General features: G+C 51.5%; 1 protein-coding gene across 2 annotated transcripts; it reads left to right on the top strand.

The window, feature by feature from the left end:
• The first annotated feature begins 928 nt into the window (after nucleotides 1–928).
• Nucleotides 929–4,692, top strand: LOC103638148 (probable E3 ubiquitin-protein ligase XBOS36). Of its 2 annotated transcripts, none has more exons than XM_008661132.4 (7): nucleotides 929–1,955; nucleotides 2,888–2,947; nucleotides 3,055–3,126; nucleotides 3,220–3,599; nucleotides 3,691–3,834; nucleotides 3,915–4,033; nucleotides 4,106–4,692. In XM_008661132.4, the coding sequence occupies exons 1-7, from the start codon at nucleotides 1,779–1,781 to the stop codon at nucleotides 4,378–4,380; spliced, it is 1,227 nt and encodes a 408-aa protein (XP_008659354.1). In that variant the 5' UTR covers nucleotides 929–1,778; the 3' UTR covers nucleotides 4,381–4,692. The 2 variants fall into 2 exon arrangements, with proteins under 2 accessions (XP_008659354.1, XP_008659352.1); XM_008661130.4 differs by having other exon boundaries at nucleotides 945–1,955; nucleotides 3,687–3,834.
• The last annotated feature ends 12,514 nt before the right edge of the window (nucleotides 4,693–17,206 follow it).

The raw sequence follows: 17,206 nt of genomic DNA, 5'->3' as shown, positions 1-17,206 counted from the left end.
CAGGCGGTTTTTGATTGACCGCCTGTGATGTTGTTTTACATCACAGGCGGTGCACCACAAGCGGTTCCTCGAACCGCCTGTGTAGAGGCTAACCGGACCGCCTGTATAGAGGATACCTGTAGTAGTGACTCCATCAGAAGATACGTAAGAGCCTTTTACGGAGCATCACTTAGAGATCTATACGAAGGGGTGTTTGAGATTGCTTTGGGTTCAGCTCCAGCGTGGAGCTGTAGTTTATAATTATAAATTTAATTAGTTTAAAATATTTCTAATCCAAATAATAAATAAAATGAATTATCTAAGTGTCTTCTAATGGTCCATAACTCTACCCTTATGATTTTTTTAGAGCATCCAATCTGTTCCACCAAACTCACCAAACTTTTTAGTTGCAATAACCAATTAACCATATGTGCAATTAACTATATATATGTTGCGTTTAGATGTCTTTTTTTAGAATAAAGCTGATTTTTTGGTGAATATAAAGTTAGTGGAGCTCCGTTAAATATGTAGCCAACAATTAGTTAGGCTTATTTGGATTGCATTATATCTAGAATGGAGGAAGTAACAAACTACTTGTTGGCTACATATTTATGGTATCAATTAAATCCTGTTATATTAATTATATAATATTTTTTAATAATAATCAATTTAGAGTTATAAATGTGAATATTACTCACTAGAAACTTAACGCAACCTATATATAGTTATATCTTTTTCTATAGAGCGAGTATCTGTTAGTTGAGTGGATCCAGACCGAGGACCATAAATGTGACGACAAAAAAAAAGAGACAGAAATGGCATGTTAGCTGTTACACTTGCCAAGTGATCAAAGAGAGAGAATGCTATAACGAATTAGCGGAATGCTGGTATGAATTCACGGAGAGTTGCTATACTCGATTCAGAGTTAGGTACTGTTTAGTAAACACATTTGTAATGTGAGTACGTGACATGTAACTAATAACGTTAAACCTTATTTGTTTAATTCCAACCGTAATAGGGTACCACACTAGAAACTGATACTGACGTATTCAAACTTGTTAACCCTGATAATTGAGTGTGAATCATTACCGCTCAGCACCTTAATGGTAGCAGGTTACGTACTAGCAAGTACGTACTGCCTTAGACTTATGTTTGCATAAATCTAGGAAGAGGTGACCCGGACAGCTGGTATATCTCTTTAAATTTTTGGGTTGTTCCTACCCAGAGATGCAACTCTTGGGTCACATCTAAGGATTTAGAATTGTGCATCTTATTCCTATGTTCTCTGCTAAGATGAGAAAGGTAGAAGAGCTAATGCACAAGGGTGTTTCTGCAAATTATGAGGCCACACACTTTTAAACTATTTACCCAGAGAAACTAGGGGCAGGCAGACACTCTAGACGACGATTGACGAGGCAGCCATAGGTGTTGTTGTTGTCCCGGCGGCGCCTGCAGTGCCGTATTCGTATAAGAGAAGAGACCCCCACCGGCTGCTCCACCCAACGTAACAGAGAATCGCCGCCCGCCAGGCCAGGCGATAGCTAGCGCGCGGCGGCCATCGCCAACGCCCGGCCCGGCCCCGGGCAGCTCGGCTCCTCACGCGCGCGTTTGCAGCGTGATCGTCGAGCGCCGCCACGTACATACACGCGCCTCCTCCTCCCCGCCTCCAGGCTGGTTGGCTAGCTGCAACCACTCGCGAGCTAGAGCTAGCTAACTGGCCAGCAGCTCCAGGTCGAACGAAGCTTAGCTAGCTAGCTCACCGGCAGGAGCGGAGCTACCCCTCGAGTACTCGCGCGCGCATGGGAAACGCCCTCGGGTGCGCGGGGCTCGGCGAGCGGCTGGCGGCCGGCGCCAGGGACGGCGACGCGGCGGAGGTGCGGCGGCTGCTGGACGCCAACCCGGGGCTCGCCCGCTGCGCCGCCTTCGGCAGCCTCAGCTCGCCGCTCCACCTCGCCGCCGCCAAAGGCCACCACGAGGTACGCGGCCACCGGGTCGGCCGGTGGTGCAGCACTACTGCTGCTGCATGCTCTGCTACAAAATAAACATCCGGTCGGTTTTTCTTTTTCTCTCCCTAGCTACTACACACGTAGCTAGTATATAGAAGCTGCCTTGCAAAACGATTGTGCCAGCCAAAAACAACACATCATATTTAGAACGTTGATATTTTGTGCTAATTAGTCTTTGTTAGCTTACCTTTTATATCGATCCATCGATCGATCGATTGGTTGGAACTTGCAACTTAATTGGTAAGAGGGTCGAGGAAAGCAAAGTTATTAAGCAGTTTGATGAGATTTTAGCTAAACCAACGCGCCAGCGTCGTTTGACATAATTTCGTGAGGTGACGTACGCCAGGCCTGCCTGAAAAAAATCTCGCCAAACACAGAAGATGTCGTCCACCAAACCAAACCAAACCAAGATCGTTTCGTTATATACTACTATAAGCACGTGACGAGCGACCCGTGACGGTTTTATTGCACGACGTTACGTTATTCAGCAAGTGGTGGCCTAATTACACACACGGATCACTGTTTCTACGTCGTTGATGTTGTCACCTGTTGTGAGCGATTTAGACTGGTAATAGTAGGTCTAACTTTTTTTGGTTGATTTGATCTGAATCTGATGATTCATCATTTACGCCGCTGGTACAGTACGTATATCTATTGGGAGGCAGGCACACACACAGTTAAAGTTTAGTTCGTATGTTCTGGTATTGAACTCAATCCACATGTGTTGAGGTAGATTGAGATGTAATTTAAACTAATAATAATCCAGTCCAGCTGATTAGTATTGACCCTAGTCTACATGTGCACATTTTCATGCACAGTTTAGTCAGCTGACGTCGATCAGAGTCTTAATAATAATAATCCAGCTGTTTTGTTCCTTCGTTTTAACATTGTTCGTCGCCCAGATCGCTGCGTTGCTGCTGGAGAACGGAGCGGACGTGAACGGCAGGAACATCTACGGCCAGGTAATTAATTGCAGGTCAAACCAACCAGCAGTGGAGGAGGATTGCAGATGATCGATCTCACACTCACGTTTCTCCTTGTTTTGGGTCACCATCGACTGCGCATGCAGACGGCGCTGATGCAGGCGTGCCGGTTCGGCCACTGGGAGGTGGTTCAGACGCTGCTGCTGTTCAGATGCAACGTGAGTAGCTAGCTAGCGCCATCCCTTGTTTTCCCAGCGCAGTGCAAGTGCAACCGACCGACGGGCGATGGTGGTTATCTGTTTCGATTCAAGGTGTCCAAGGCGGACAGCCTGAGCGGCAGGACGGCGCTGCACGTGGCGGCGGCGGGCGGCCACGTCAGGTGCGCGCGCCTGCTGCTCGCGGGCGCCGGCAGCGGCAGGAGCAAGCTCGTGAACCGGGCGGCCAGCGGCGGCGGCGGCGGCGTGACGGCGCTGCACCTGGCGGCGCTGCACGGGCACGCCGACTGCGTGCACCTGCTGGTGGACGAGCGCGCCGACGTCGCCGCGCGCACGCTGCCCTGCGCCGCGCCGCCCATGGCGTCCGTCGGCGCCGGGAGCGCGCCGCTGCACTACGCGGCCGCCGGCGGCGAGGTCAAGTGCTGCCAGATCCTCGTGTCGCGCGGGGCGGACAGGGCCGCCGTCAACTGCAACGGGTAAGGGTAACGATTCTTATCATATCATATGGTGGGTGGGCTGACTGGGCTCCCCCCATGAATGACGCTCGGGCTGTTCTCGGCTAGTCAGGTGGCTCCCGGTGGACGTGGCCAGGACGTGGGGGTGCCACTGGCTGGAGCACGTCCTGTCGCCCAAGTCTCTGCTGCCCATCCCCAGGTTCCCGCCCTCCGCATACCTCTCGTCGCCGCTCGCCAGCGTCATCACCCTCGCGAGGTACGTACCCACCGCCGTTTCAATAAGAACCATCACGAGCACTTTCTGAACATGGATGGATGGATCGATGATACGTGCAGGGATTGCGGCCTGGCTCTGAACATGTCGTCGCTGCCAATGGACACCATGGACGGCGGCGCCGACGACGGCGACGCATGCGCAGTCTGCCTCGAAAGACCCTGCAACGTCGCTGCCGAAGGTTTGTCGTCTGTCGGTGAAATCCTTTTGAACTGAGAACACCCTCACTGACTGATGGGCATGGCATTGGCAGTGTGCGGGCACGAGCTGTGCGTCAAGTGCGCGCTGGACCTGTGCTCGGTGATCAGGTCCTACGACGCGCCGGGGATCGCCGGCACCATCCCGTGCCCGCTCTGCCGGAGCGGCATCGCCTCGTTCAGGAGACGGGCCGCGGCGGCCGAGGCCGAGCCTGGCGCCAATGCCGGCGACCGGCAGGCGTCGTCCAGCCCACACAAGAAGCGGAGCACGGAGTCCGACCAGGACGGCCTCCCCCTCGTCTGCGCTCCTCCCGCCGTCATGTCGTCCTGATCAGCGCTGCAGACATAGAAATAGAAGCTGCTGTGCTGCATCGTCTCTTCGTCGGTAGAAATCTGCAGGGTACAGCAGCAGCATGGGTGGATCACAGGATGCATAGAAGCTAGACAGACAGATTGTTTGGTTCTGTTTGCTGATGCTCGCCTTCGGCATCGGTGGATTTTATTTTATTTTCATTTTATTTTTTATGGTGATTCACATGGCATTAGCTAGTCTGCTAGTGTAACACGTTGATTTGCTGTAGAAAAAGATGGAACATTCTTTTGCTGTAAAAAAAATGGGGTTGGTTGGTTTCGGGCGTTTTGACTCATGATCCTTCTGTGCACTCTGAAGAGCTTGGGAGAAGCAGAGCACAAGAATGTACAGTACAGGTGGCTCCTCTGAGGCTCTGACCCCCTCTCTCTGCTAATGCCTGCTTGACGATACACATGAGCACATCTCGATCTCTCAGAACATCGGAATGTTCTGGGAGCTGCACGATCGACAGTGCTGAATCGAGGACGTGCAGTTCTGGCAAATGCAACAACAAATGAAAGCTATTGGGCACCAAAATGAGTGGCCGGACGGTCCGGCCCTGGGGTTGGACGGTCCACGGTCCGGACAGTCCGCGCCTGTGGGCCGGACGGTCCGTGCAAGCGCAGAACAGATTAGCGTTCCAAGTTTCTTGCTATGTTTGTTGACGAGAATCTCGGGATAAGCTCGGAAATTAGTTTGTAAAAGGTTCAGCCCCTCTCCTCTATAAATAGAGAGTTATACGGCCGATTTGAGAGGAGGAATCGAACCTTCAATCAATACAATTTACATTTTATCCTAGGACTAGTTCTAGTCTAGTTTAGGTTTAGTCTTCCAATCCTCGAATTCTCCGCTTCTCTTCGACTCTATGTCGATTAGAGGAGTCTAGATCGGTCTGCCGAGCCTAGACATCTCCTAGGATCTCTCCTCCCCGACGGGGTCCCTCCCGGGAGCGAGATCCAGGCGCCACCGGCGATCTTCTGTCGCCCCTGCGCACGCGCGGACCGTCCGGCCGTCAGGCAGTAAACCCTAGCCTCGCACCAGGCCGCGGACCGTCCACCCCTGTGCAGAAAGTACCGCCGCTGGTTCATGTTGAGTAATTGACGCCTCAAAAAGGTGTCAACATACTTTTTGGCGACTCCGCTAGGGAAGACACATCTAGACCCATCAAATCGGCCCTCAATGGCCGGTTCAAGGGATAGTTCTGAAGTCTCCTCCAGCAACATCATAGAGCCGACTTGGGAAACCTTGTCGGCTGACGAACAACTCCAGTTCGAGGAGCATAAGGAGCAGCTAATTCAAGAGGCGAGAGCAAAGTTTCTAGCCAACTTCAAGGTGGACAGGAACAATAAAGTCATCCGACAACGGGCGACGGATCCGGCTTCGTTCCGACCCACACCATATATCCCCAATGTAAGTAATACAAATGAGCTACAATCTCTTAAGAATTATGTAGATGAACAAATATCATAGGGGGTATGCAAAACGATTATAGAAGACTAGTACGTGCATTTGATAAATCTAGTATATCAAATTTTTCATCGCACGAGGTTGAATTAGGGGGTAACAAGCGTAATACATCGGCTACAGGTTGTCACGACCAGTCACAACCCCTTTATGGGATGTCGATGGACACATACCCTGAGCAATCGCAAATCGGCAGTAAATCAGCCGATCTGCACATGCCCGGACCGTCCGCACGTGAGCGCGGACCGTCCGGGCCAGCAACAGTCGGGCCCATTTTTAATGAGTTACCTAGACATGCACCCGAACCACAACATATGGCGCATAATCTAAACTACCCAGTCGGACCGTCCGCATACAACAACAGACGGCCCGCATATAATCACGGACGGTCCGGGCCAATGTCCAGACAGTCCACGCATGACCTTTTTGAAGAGGATTGTTAATTGAATCCTCACACGTCCCAGCAACACTTCCCAACACACTATGCTATGCATCAGCCCATTAATTCAAAATCCAGAGCGCAGTAAAGCTTTCCGGCCCCACCTAGAAGGCCGGAAAGGAACGATCAATCCTATGAGCCATATAGGGCAAATGGCAATGCACCGCATAGCTCAACACCATGGGGGGAAAGACAACATGCTAATATCCAGCCAACCCCACTTATGTTTGACCAGAGAGCCGGTGGTCTCGCACCGGCTGCCATTGACATAGTGAGAGAGGAAATAGCTGGGGCGTTCCGAGATAAGCTCGGAGTAAGCATGGTCCCTGGGGGGCAATCATATCAGAAACCTTATGACAGCCGATTTGATCACCACCCATGCCCACAGGGAACCAGGATACCCGAATTCGCAAAATTTTTGGGTGACCAAGGAAAAAGCACGCGCGAACACATAGGCCAGTTTTTAGCACAATTAGGAGAATTGGCCGACACAGAAGCATTTCGTGTACGTTTATTTTCATTGTCTTTAATAGGAACCGCGTTTGCATGGTACGCCACTTTATCTCCTAATTCTATTTTGTCATGGGGGATTTAGAACAAAAATTCCATGATCAATTTTTCTCCGGTGACTATGAATTAGATCTGGTAGACCTAGTGGCCCTTCGACAGGGGAAGGACGAATCGGTTAATGAATACATCCGGAGATTCCGGGATACAAGAAACCGATGCTTCCAAATTCATTTAGCAGAAAATAGCTAGCAGGATTAGCCTTTAATGGTCTGCGATATTATTTAAAAGAAAGATTAGAAGGCATCCAATTTTTTACACTAGCACAGTTACACCAGAGAGCTTTGGCCTGTGAAAGCTGAAGCAAAGAAACTGCTAAAACAATTCATCACAACGTGCATATAGTAGAGTGCGACCAAAGTAGCTGAGATGACGAATCAACAGAAGTGTATGCTACTGAAATGGTTTGGCCAAATCTTCGGCTTGTTCCTCCTTACAGCCGGTTCAAAAGAAACGACAAGAGGAGGTTAAATTTACATTTAATGTTGGCAAATGTGACAAGGTATTCGATGAATTACTCAAAAATGGCAATATTAAAATAAATTATACTGTTCCATCCACCGATGAATTAAAACGTTGTGCATACTGCAAGTGGCATAACTCATTTTCTCATGCCACTAATGATTGTAATGTATTCCGTCGACAGATTCAATCGGCCATTAACGAAGGACGATTAAAATTTCAAGAAATGCAGATAGACACATAGCATTTTCCAATGAACATGATCGACTTCGAAGGCAAGAAAGTCCTGATTCGGCCAAACACAGTCGATAAAGGCAAAGGCAAAGAAATAGTCATCGGCGATGCAAGAGAGGCCGATGAGAATCATAAATTTTCTTGCAGGAAAGTAGTGGCCGAGAAGACTCCCGATGGAGGGGAAACTCTTAAAGTGACCATCACGACCTCCAGCACTGGGGGGCAAGTACTGGCCAAGGAGCAGGAACTCGTGCTACGCATCCTAGACGGTTCGACACACAGGCGCGGACGGTCCGGGACCACGCCGGATGGTCCGGATAATTCCAGCGGACGGTCCGGCCCTACTCAAGACTCGCAACGGCCATGTACCTTCAAACCACGATGACCAGAAATAGGTACGTGGAAAACAAATACATTCAAGGCAACTGGTCGGTTGGTCAAAACTGGCCCGACTTTCGATCAATTATTGTCTAAATACGTGAAAAAGAAGGCCGACCCCAGTGACCGGCCAGCAAAGCGACCCCGCTCACCCATTCATGAGCAACGTCAGGTCAGGCCGATTGGACCACCCCACCAATCGGAAGAAATGAAAGGTCATATTGTACAATTGAGACCTAACATACCTACATGGACACCTCCACCCCCTTATCCGCCTATGCCATATCCATACACATATTTACCTCCACCATATGTCCCAAATCAAATGTGGGGCATGCCACCATATCCATTTGGGATGCCACAGTACCCCACTTGGGGGCACCCCAAACATCTGTATTTGACAGGTTGGCACATCCAGTACAAGACCAATTGAGCGCCGCTCAATCCGGTCATCAGGCACATGCCCAACAAGAGTGCCGGAGTACTCGACCTCAAAGGCCGACCAATCCGGCAGGGGGGCATATACCTGCAGCGACCGAAAGAACAACAAAAAAGGACATCATCAAAATAGGTACTGCAGATGTTGTCATACAGGAAGATAATAAAGGGTCGATGATTTTTGGTGAATCGGCCAACACAACCAAAAAAGAAGATACGACTACCATCAAAACAACCGATCCAAAATACTCCATGCCTCGATGGTGCCCAGCAGGATTGGCACGGTCCCAAAAGCGGAAATTACAGTGCCTAAGAGCGAAGGAGAGCCAGGAGAAGGAGGCGGAAAAGATATTCAATGACACACATCCATAGTAACCGCCACCGCAAAAGAAATGGAGACCAAAGGCCGTTGAGGAAAAACAAACGGCCACAAAAAATAGAAAATAAAACAGCACTTGTGCAGCACCCTGCAGGTATATCAGATAGCCTGGCCAACAAGGCCGGACAATCTGCACCGGGCGCGGACCATCCGCCCCCGGAGTCTGGACCGTCCGCACCACACCAGGAAGCCTCCAACGACATGCCAACATCAATGGAAGAGGACGACCTACTGGGAGAAGACCTGGTCGACTATGAAGCTTCTCCAGAGCGCCTAGGTATGGATGTAAATGTTATTACATTTTCCGCCGACTGTACTATTGTCGGCGACGATGAACCTATTGTTGCCCAGTTTGATTTTGGTCATAAAGAAGCCACCTTTACTAAACCAAAGGAATCAGTAAATCATTTAAAGCCGCTCTTCATGCGTGGTCACATTGATGGGATACTGATTGCTAAAATGTTGGTAGATGGAGGGGCGGCTGTAAATCTAATGCCTTATTCATTATACAGAAAATTAGGTAAACAAGATGACGAACTTGTCAAGACCAACAGGACCCTTAGCGGTGTTGGAACTGATAGTTTGATCAAAGCCAGGGGAGTCACGTCCGTTGAATTAACCATCGGGACTAAGACCCTTGTTGCTGCAGTCTTCGTCGCTGATATAGAAGGAAATTACAGTTTAATCCTAGGCAGAGATTGGATTCATGCCAATCAATGTATACCTTCTACATTACATCAAATGTTAATACAATGGGTAGACGATGATGTAGAACATGTACATGCTGATGTATCGGCCTGTATCGCTGTGGCTGATGCCCCTGTACTATGGACTTATGAGACTGCTACATGTCTCACAGGAGTAGATTTTTATGATTATCAGTTCATAAGTATAGATAAGAAAGGTTTCATTCCTGTAATGCTAGAGCTGATGGAGAATCAGCTAAATCCTAAATAAAGTTTAAATGATGAGTACACATAAAGTTCATGAGTCTTTGGTCACAGACAGTTCGGCTTCTAAGGCCGGATGGTCTGGTCTTTCACAAATCAGTTCGAACGTTATGACCGAACATCTACCACAGCGTAAAGACATTGTTACAGATGATCCGGTCCCCGAGACCGGAAAGCCCGCCATCACACAAAGATCATCTGATTCCTCTGTGGGGGACATGATAGAGGAATTCAGAGATCTTGATAAACTAGGACAGGGGTTTACATCGGGTGATCCTTTGGAGGAGATTGACATAGGAGATGGTAAAACTCCAAGGCCGACTTTTGTAAACAAGACTGTCGGCGTTCCGAGACCGGGGGGTCCCTTGGGCCGACGAGTGAGTGTCGCCGCGTGCCCCAGCCCAGATGGGTCGAGCGCGAGGGCGAGCGCGAAGGGGGGAGAGGCGAGGCGGCCGGAGACCGGCGTGAGAGAGGTGGGAATCCCGCGGCCTTCGTGTTCGTCCCGCGCCCAGGTCGGGTGCGCTTGCAGTAGGGGGTTACAAGCGTCCACGCGGGTGAGGGAAGCGAGCGGCCCCAAGAGAGCGCCTGTCTCGTCCTCGTCCCCGCGCGGCCAACCCTCTCTAAGAGGGCCCTGGTCCTTCCTTTTATAGGCGTAAGTAGATGATCCAGGTGTATAATGGGGGGTGTAGCAGAGTGCTACGTGTCTAGCGGGGGAGAGCTAGCTCCCTAAGTACATGCCGATGTGGCAGCCGGAGAGATTTTGGCACCCAGCTGGTGTGATGTCGTGGCCGTCGGAGGAGCGATGGAGCCTGGCGGAGGGACAGCTGTCGGAGCGGTTGGGTCCTTGCTGACGTCCTCTTGCTTCCGTAAGGGGGCTGAGAGCCGCCGTCGTCACAGAGTATGCGGGGCGCCATCATTGCCTATCTGGCGGAGCTAGCCAGATGGGACACCGGTCTTGTTCCCTACGGCCCGAGTCAGCTCGGGGTAGGGTGATGATGGCGCCTCCTGTTGCCGTGGCTGGCCTGCGCCCTAGGTTGGGCGATGTGGAGGCTCCTCCGAAGCCGAGGTCGAGTCTGTCTTCCATGGTCGAGGCCGAGTTCGAGCCCCTGGGTCGGGCGAGGCGGAGGTCGTCGGTAGAGGCCAGGGCGGAGTCCGAGCCCTGGGGTCGGGCGAAGCGGAGTTCGTCGTCTTCTGGGGCTGAGCCCGAGTCCGAGCCCTGGGTCGGGCGGAGCGGAGTTCGCCGTCTTCCGGGACTTAGCCCGAGTCCGAGCCCTGGGTCGGGCGGAGCGGAGTTCGCCGTCTTCCGGGACTTAGCCCGAGTCCGAGCCCTGGGTCAGGCGGAGCGGAGTTCGCCGTCTTCCGGGACTTAGCCCGAGTCCGAGCCCTGGGTCGGGTGGAGCGGAGTTCGCCGTATTCCGGGACTGAGCCCGAGTCCGAGCCCTGGGTCGGGTGGAGCGGAGTTCGCCGTCTTCCGGGGCTTAGCCCGAGTCCGAGCCCTGAGTCGGGCGGAGCGGAGTTCGCCGTCTTCCGGGGCTTAGCCCGAGTCCGAGCCCTGGGTCGGGCGGAGCGGAGTTTCCTATGGTGCCTTTGGCAGGGCCTGACTGCCTGTCAGTCTCACTCTGTCAGGTGGCACTGCAGTCGGAGTGGCGCAGGCGGCGCTGTCCTTCTGTCAGGCCGGTCAGTGGAGCGGCGAAGTGACGGCAGTCACTTCGGCTCTGCCGGGGGGCGCGCGTCAGGATAAAGGTGTTAGGCCACCTTTGCGTTAAATGCTCCTGCGACTTGGTCGGTCGGTGCGGCGATTTAGTCAGGGTTGCTTCTTAGCGAAGGCAGGGCCTCGGGCGAGCCGGAAATATGTTCGTCGTCGGAGGGAGGCCTCGGGCGAGACGGAAATCCTCCGGGGCCGGCTGCCCTTGTCCGAGGCTAGGCTCGGGCGAGGCGTGATCGAGTCGCTCGAATGGACTGATCCCTGACTTAATCGCACCCATCAGGCCTTAGCAACTTTATGCTGATGGGGGTTACCAGCTGAGAATTAGGAGTCTTGAGGGTACCCATAATTATGGTCCCCGATAGTAGCCCCCGAGCCTCGAAGGGAGTGTTAGCACTCGCTTGGAGGCTTTCGTCGCACTTTTTTGCAAGGGGACCAGCCTTTCTCGGTTGCATTTTGTTCCGGTGGGTGCGCGCGAGCGCACCCGCTGGGTGTAGCCCCTGAGGCCTCGGAGGAGTGGTTTCACTCCTTCGAGGTCTTAATGCCTCGCGTAATGCTTCGGCTGGTCTGGTTGTTCCCTCATGCGAGCTGGCCGTAGCCCGGGTGTACGGTCGGGTCCCAAGTTCTCGGCTGGTACGTTGACGCTGTCAACGGTTCGGCCGGAGCCGAGTTTGCGAGAGCAGCCCCCGAGCCTGTGCACAGGGCGAGAGGGCGATCAGGGACAGACTCGGCTTTTTTACATACGCCCCTGCGTCGCCTTTCCGCAAGGAGGAGGGGGGGAAAGCGCCATGTTGCCCTCGATGGGCGCCGAACATGGTGTCTCCGGTGAGCCGCAAGCGGGTAATCCGAGTGGACGTCCGTGCCCCGTTCGTTAGGGGTCGGCTAGGGGCCCAGAGGCACGCCCAAAAGTACCTGCGGGTGATCTGCCAGACCCGGTCCCCTGGCGACGGGGTCCGAGGGCTCGATGCCTCCCTCTGATGGGATTCCGTTACAAGCTCGCTCCCGCTGGTCTCGGAAATGTCCTAGGGTACCTCGGGAGCGCAGCCCGAGCCTTGGTTATGTATCGAACGTACCCATGGTCATCCCTCGCTCGGCGTCTGAGGCGACTGTGAACCCTTCGGGGGCCAGCCTTCGAACCCCTGATCAGTAATGGGCGCGGAGCCCGAGTAGCCTGAGGCGGCCGTGGAACCCTTCGGGGGGCCGGCCTTCGAACCTCTGACCAGTAGTGGGTGTAGGGCCCACGGGATCTGAGGCGGCTGTCGAACCCTTCGGGGGGCCAGCCTTCGAACCTCTGATCAGTAGGGGGGCTCGGAGCCTGGTTCCTTCACGGGGAAGGATCCTTTTCGGGGTATCCCCCTTTCCCGGTCCCTGTTGCAAGAGAGAGAGAAAGAGGAAAAAAGGAAAAGGATACGAAATCGAACGACGTGGCGTACCTTTTTTGGCGCGGTTATTACGGCGAAGGCGAAGCGTCGCCCGCTTCTCCTGCCAGAAGCGCCGCCTGTCCCGCTGTGGAGTTAATGCGACGGGGCGAGTGGTTGGCGGGGCGGCCGTTGCGCGTGCGCGAGCCGTTCGAGGAACGGATCACGGGCGCGTTGTCTTCACGCCGTGAGAGGGGGTTCTCTTGCTGCCCCCGGATGGGACGTGAGCTTGGCTGACGACGTGACCGTTGCTCCCGCCCGCCTGCCACCGTCATTACTGCCGGCCCACTTTTGGCCGCATTGACCGCCGCGCCAGGCTGGCGCTGCCTGGTCGTGCGCTGGGTCGCCTCGAGTCGCGGTATTGGTTCCACAATCGAGGAGGCGCGGTGGTGGCGCAAGTGGCGGTGCAGTTGCTTGCATGAAGCATCCGACGCGCCGGTTGCGTGACGCGTGGGCCTGGGCCTCCATGCTGGGCGTGTCGGGAGTCGGAGAAGCGCGTCCACTTGGCGCGGTTGCATGCCGCCTACATGGCTGCCCGCCCCTTTCGCCCGTTGGTCTGGGCAAAAGTGGAGGGTCACTTGTAACCGCTGGGCGGTCGTGTGCACCGCGCGCAGCGGTTTGGCTTCTTCTGCTCTGAGCCGGCTTGCATGACATGCAGGACCCAGCCCCCGCGCCGCAGGGGAGGGCCTTGGAGCATGTTGGAGAAGACTCAGCCCGTGACGGCTGGGGGCGCAAGTAGGGAGAGTTGCCTTTAAAAGGAGAGTGACCCCCTTCGGAAGGCGACCATGTCTTCGCGCTCCCTTATGCATCGTGTCTTTCCACTTTCCAAGCCCCCGGATGGGGGATACCCGCCGTCTTTTCGCCTCATCGTTGGAGGAACGCAACTCCGTGGGAGTTGGTACCTTTCAGCCATCGTTCGGCTTCAAGGATTTTCATCATGCAGCCCTAGAGATAACTAAGGTTGATTCTCATGTTTGCAATGTTTCAATTCCCAACCCTAGAGATAATTATGATGATTTGCTTGCTAGGATTGAAGAATTGAACATTTCTCTTGCTAGCCTTAGAATTGAGAATGAAAAATTGCTTGCTAAGGCTAAAGATTTTGATGTTTGCAATACTACCATTTCCGACCTTAGAACTAAGAATGATATCTTGCATGCTAAGGTTGTAGAATTAAAATCTTGCAAACCCTCTACATCTACCATTGAGCACACTTCTATTTGCACTAGATGTAGAGATGTTAACATTGATGCTATACATGATCACATGGCTTTAATTAAACAACAAAATGATCATATAGCAAAATTAGATGCTAAAATTGCCGAGCATAACTTAGAAAATGAAAAATTTAAATTTGCTAGAAGTATGCTCTATAATGGGAGACGCCCTGGCATCAAGGATGGCATTGGCTTCCAAAGGGGAGACAATGTCAAACTTAGTGCCCCTCCTAAAAGATTGTCTAATTTTGTTAAGGGCAAGGCTCCCATGCCTCAGGATAACGAGGGTTACATTTTATATCCTGCCGGTTATCCCGAGAGCAAAATTAGGAGAATTCAGTCTAGGAAGTCTCACTCTGGCCCTAATCATGCTTTCATGTATAAGGGTGAGACATCTAGCTCTAGGCAACCCACCCATGTTAAGTTGCCTAAGAAGAAAACTCCTAGTGCATCAAATGATCATAGCATTTCATTTAAAACCTTTGATGCATCTTATGTTTTAACTAACAAATTCGGCAAGGTAGTTGCCAAGTATGTTGGGGGCAAGCACAAGGGATCAAAGACTTGTGTTTGGGTACCCAAAGTTCTTGTGTCTAATGCCAAAGGACCCAAAACCATTTGGGTACCTAAAATCAAGAACTAAACTTGTTTTGTAGGTTTATGCATCCGGGGGCTCAAGTTGGATACTCGACAGCGGGTGCACAAACCACATGACAGGGGAGAAGAAGATGTTCTCCTCCTACGAGAAAAACCAAGATCCCCAATGAGCTATCACATTCGGGGATGGAAATCAAGGTTTGGTCAAAGGATTGGGTAAAATTGCTATATCTCCTGACCATTCTATTTCCAATGTTTTTCTTGTTGATTCTTTAGATTACAATTTGCTTTCTGTATCTCAATTATGTCAAATGGGCTACAACTGTCTTTTTACTGATATTGGTGTCACTGTCTTTAGAAGAAGTGATGATTCAATAGCATTTATGGGAGTGTTAGAGGGTCAGCTATACTTGGTAGATTTTGATAGAGCTGAACTCGACACTTGCTTAATTGCTAAGACTAACATGGGTTGGCTCTGGCACCGCCGACTAGCCCATGTTGGGATGAAGAATCTTCACAAGCTTCTAAAGGGAGAACACATTTTAGGATTAACAAATGTTCATTTTGAGAAAGACAGGATTTGTAGCGCATGCCAGGCAGGGAAGCAAGTTGGAGCCCATCATCCACACAAGAACATCATGACGACTGTTGGGGGCCTTCGGCTTCCGAAGGTCCTCAAAAATAGGATTTAACAGTATTTCTGGAGTATAATGTGTGAACAGGTACCTTCGGACTCAAGTCAGCATCACAGCAGACCAGAATAATACGAAGGTTGATATAGCGCCGAAGGTGTGAGCAGGAAAGCTTCGGCGTGGCAGCAAAAAGTGAAACCGACTTAAAGATGAAAAGGCTATTCAGACCTCGATAGATTACTATAGAATTATTATCAAATGTAAAGGGCATGAATGTAATTTTGTATGGGTTGTGTCCCGTGCCTATAAATAGGTGAACAGTACCCCGTACTGTTCACGCTGATTGGGCATTCGCTTTTTGCGTCACGTTTGTACTTTCATCTCCTTCAAGTTGAAGGTACATTTGTAATTCAACATTATTTCTGTTTATACGTGATAATAATATATGATTGTTTATGTTGTCCTTTATATTCCTTACAATTTATCCTTCGTCACCGCATAATGAATTTATGAAGGTACACCCTTCATAACCTTCGTCCGAAAACCATTATATCCTAAGGGGAATAATGCTTCGAAGGACGAAGGACTTTACCGATTAACATTTTCTATGTTGCCTTGTTCTTGACTCATAGCATTTGAGAACAAGTCCCCAACATTGGCGCCCACCTCCGGTGAACTCACCTCCACACTCTGAGTTTTCTGAACACCTTCGGCGATCACGTTATGGCACCGAAGAAAGTTTCAGCAACTGGTACTGCAGCTCTTCAACTGCTGGACCACTCAGGAGACTGTCTCTCTTCGGGAGGCCCGAAGCCAGAAAAGGAAGGTTGTCAGCCCGACACCACCAGAGGACGAAATAGATCAAGAAATCAGAGACATGGAAATGCTTCATCAACAAGTGCAGAGGAAGAAAGAAAAGATGGCCAGGCTAGCTGAGCTGCAAAGGCAGATAGACGAAGCCTCTGAAGAAGTTCGTCATCTTGCTCAGGATGAGCAGCACCGAAGGCCTCAGCACCAAGACCTTCATCAGGAGGGTTTCCCCAACGAAGATGACTGGTATGATAATTTCCATCATGGGAATTTTGTTTTCGATGATGCTTCTCCTCTGTCCGCTGAGCTGCAGGCTACACCTTGGCCTCCGTCCTACAAGCCGCCTCAGCTTCCCGTATTCGATGGCCATTCAGACCCGAAGCAGTTTTTGATGAGCTACGAAGCAACGGTATCTTCGTATGGTGGCAATGCTGCAGTCATGGCCAAATCTTTTGTTATGGCTGTCAGGAGCGTTGCTCAAACCTGGTATTCCTCCCTTCGACCAGGAACGATCACTTCATGGCAGAAGCTGAAGGACTTGTTGTTAACTAGCTTCCAAGGGTTTCAGACGAAGCCGGTCACTGCTCAAGCTCTATTCCAGTGCACCCAGGATCACGAAGAATACCTTCAGGCGTACGTCCGAAGGTTCTTGCGTTTAAGGGCACAAGCACCAACGGTACCCAATGAAATTGTCATTGAGGCCATGATCAAGGGGCTTCGGCCAGGACCGTCAGCTCAGTACTTCGCTAGGAAGCCTCCTCAAACTTTGGAGAAGCTGCTCCAGAAGATGGACGAGTACATTCGGGCCGATAATGATTTTCGCCAAAGAAGGGAGGAGGCTTTCCGGTTTTCTGAAATGGCCAGGGGCTTCGGAGGAAGGTTCTATCCGAGGCACGTTAGATCAATTCATAACTCTACCCAAAATGATGATCGAGGGAGCCAACAGCAAAGGCCACAGTGTTCTTCACAGGCTTCGGGGCAACAGCAAGGCTCTTTCCGACCACCAGCTCCAAGAGGCAGAGGTAGGCCATACCACCAGGATGTGCCATGTTACCATCCAGAAGCAAAAGGAAATAGCCGAAGCCGCAGCACAACAAGCTCAGCCGAAGCAGGTC

The sequence above is a fragment of the Zea mays genome, chromosome 9 (assembly GCF_902167145.1).
Source record: "Zea mays cultivar B73 chromosome 9, Zm-B73-REFERENCE-NAM-5.0, whole genome shotgun sequence".
NCBI classification, from domain to species: Eukaryota; Viridiplantae; Streptophyta; class Magnoliopsida; order Poales; family Poaceae; genus Zea; species Zea mays.
The sequence above is the reverse complement of the archived record's forward strand: the minus strand, read 5'-3'. Positions and strand labels throughout refer to the sequence as shown.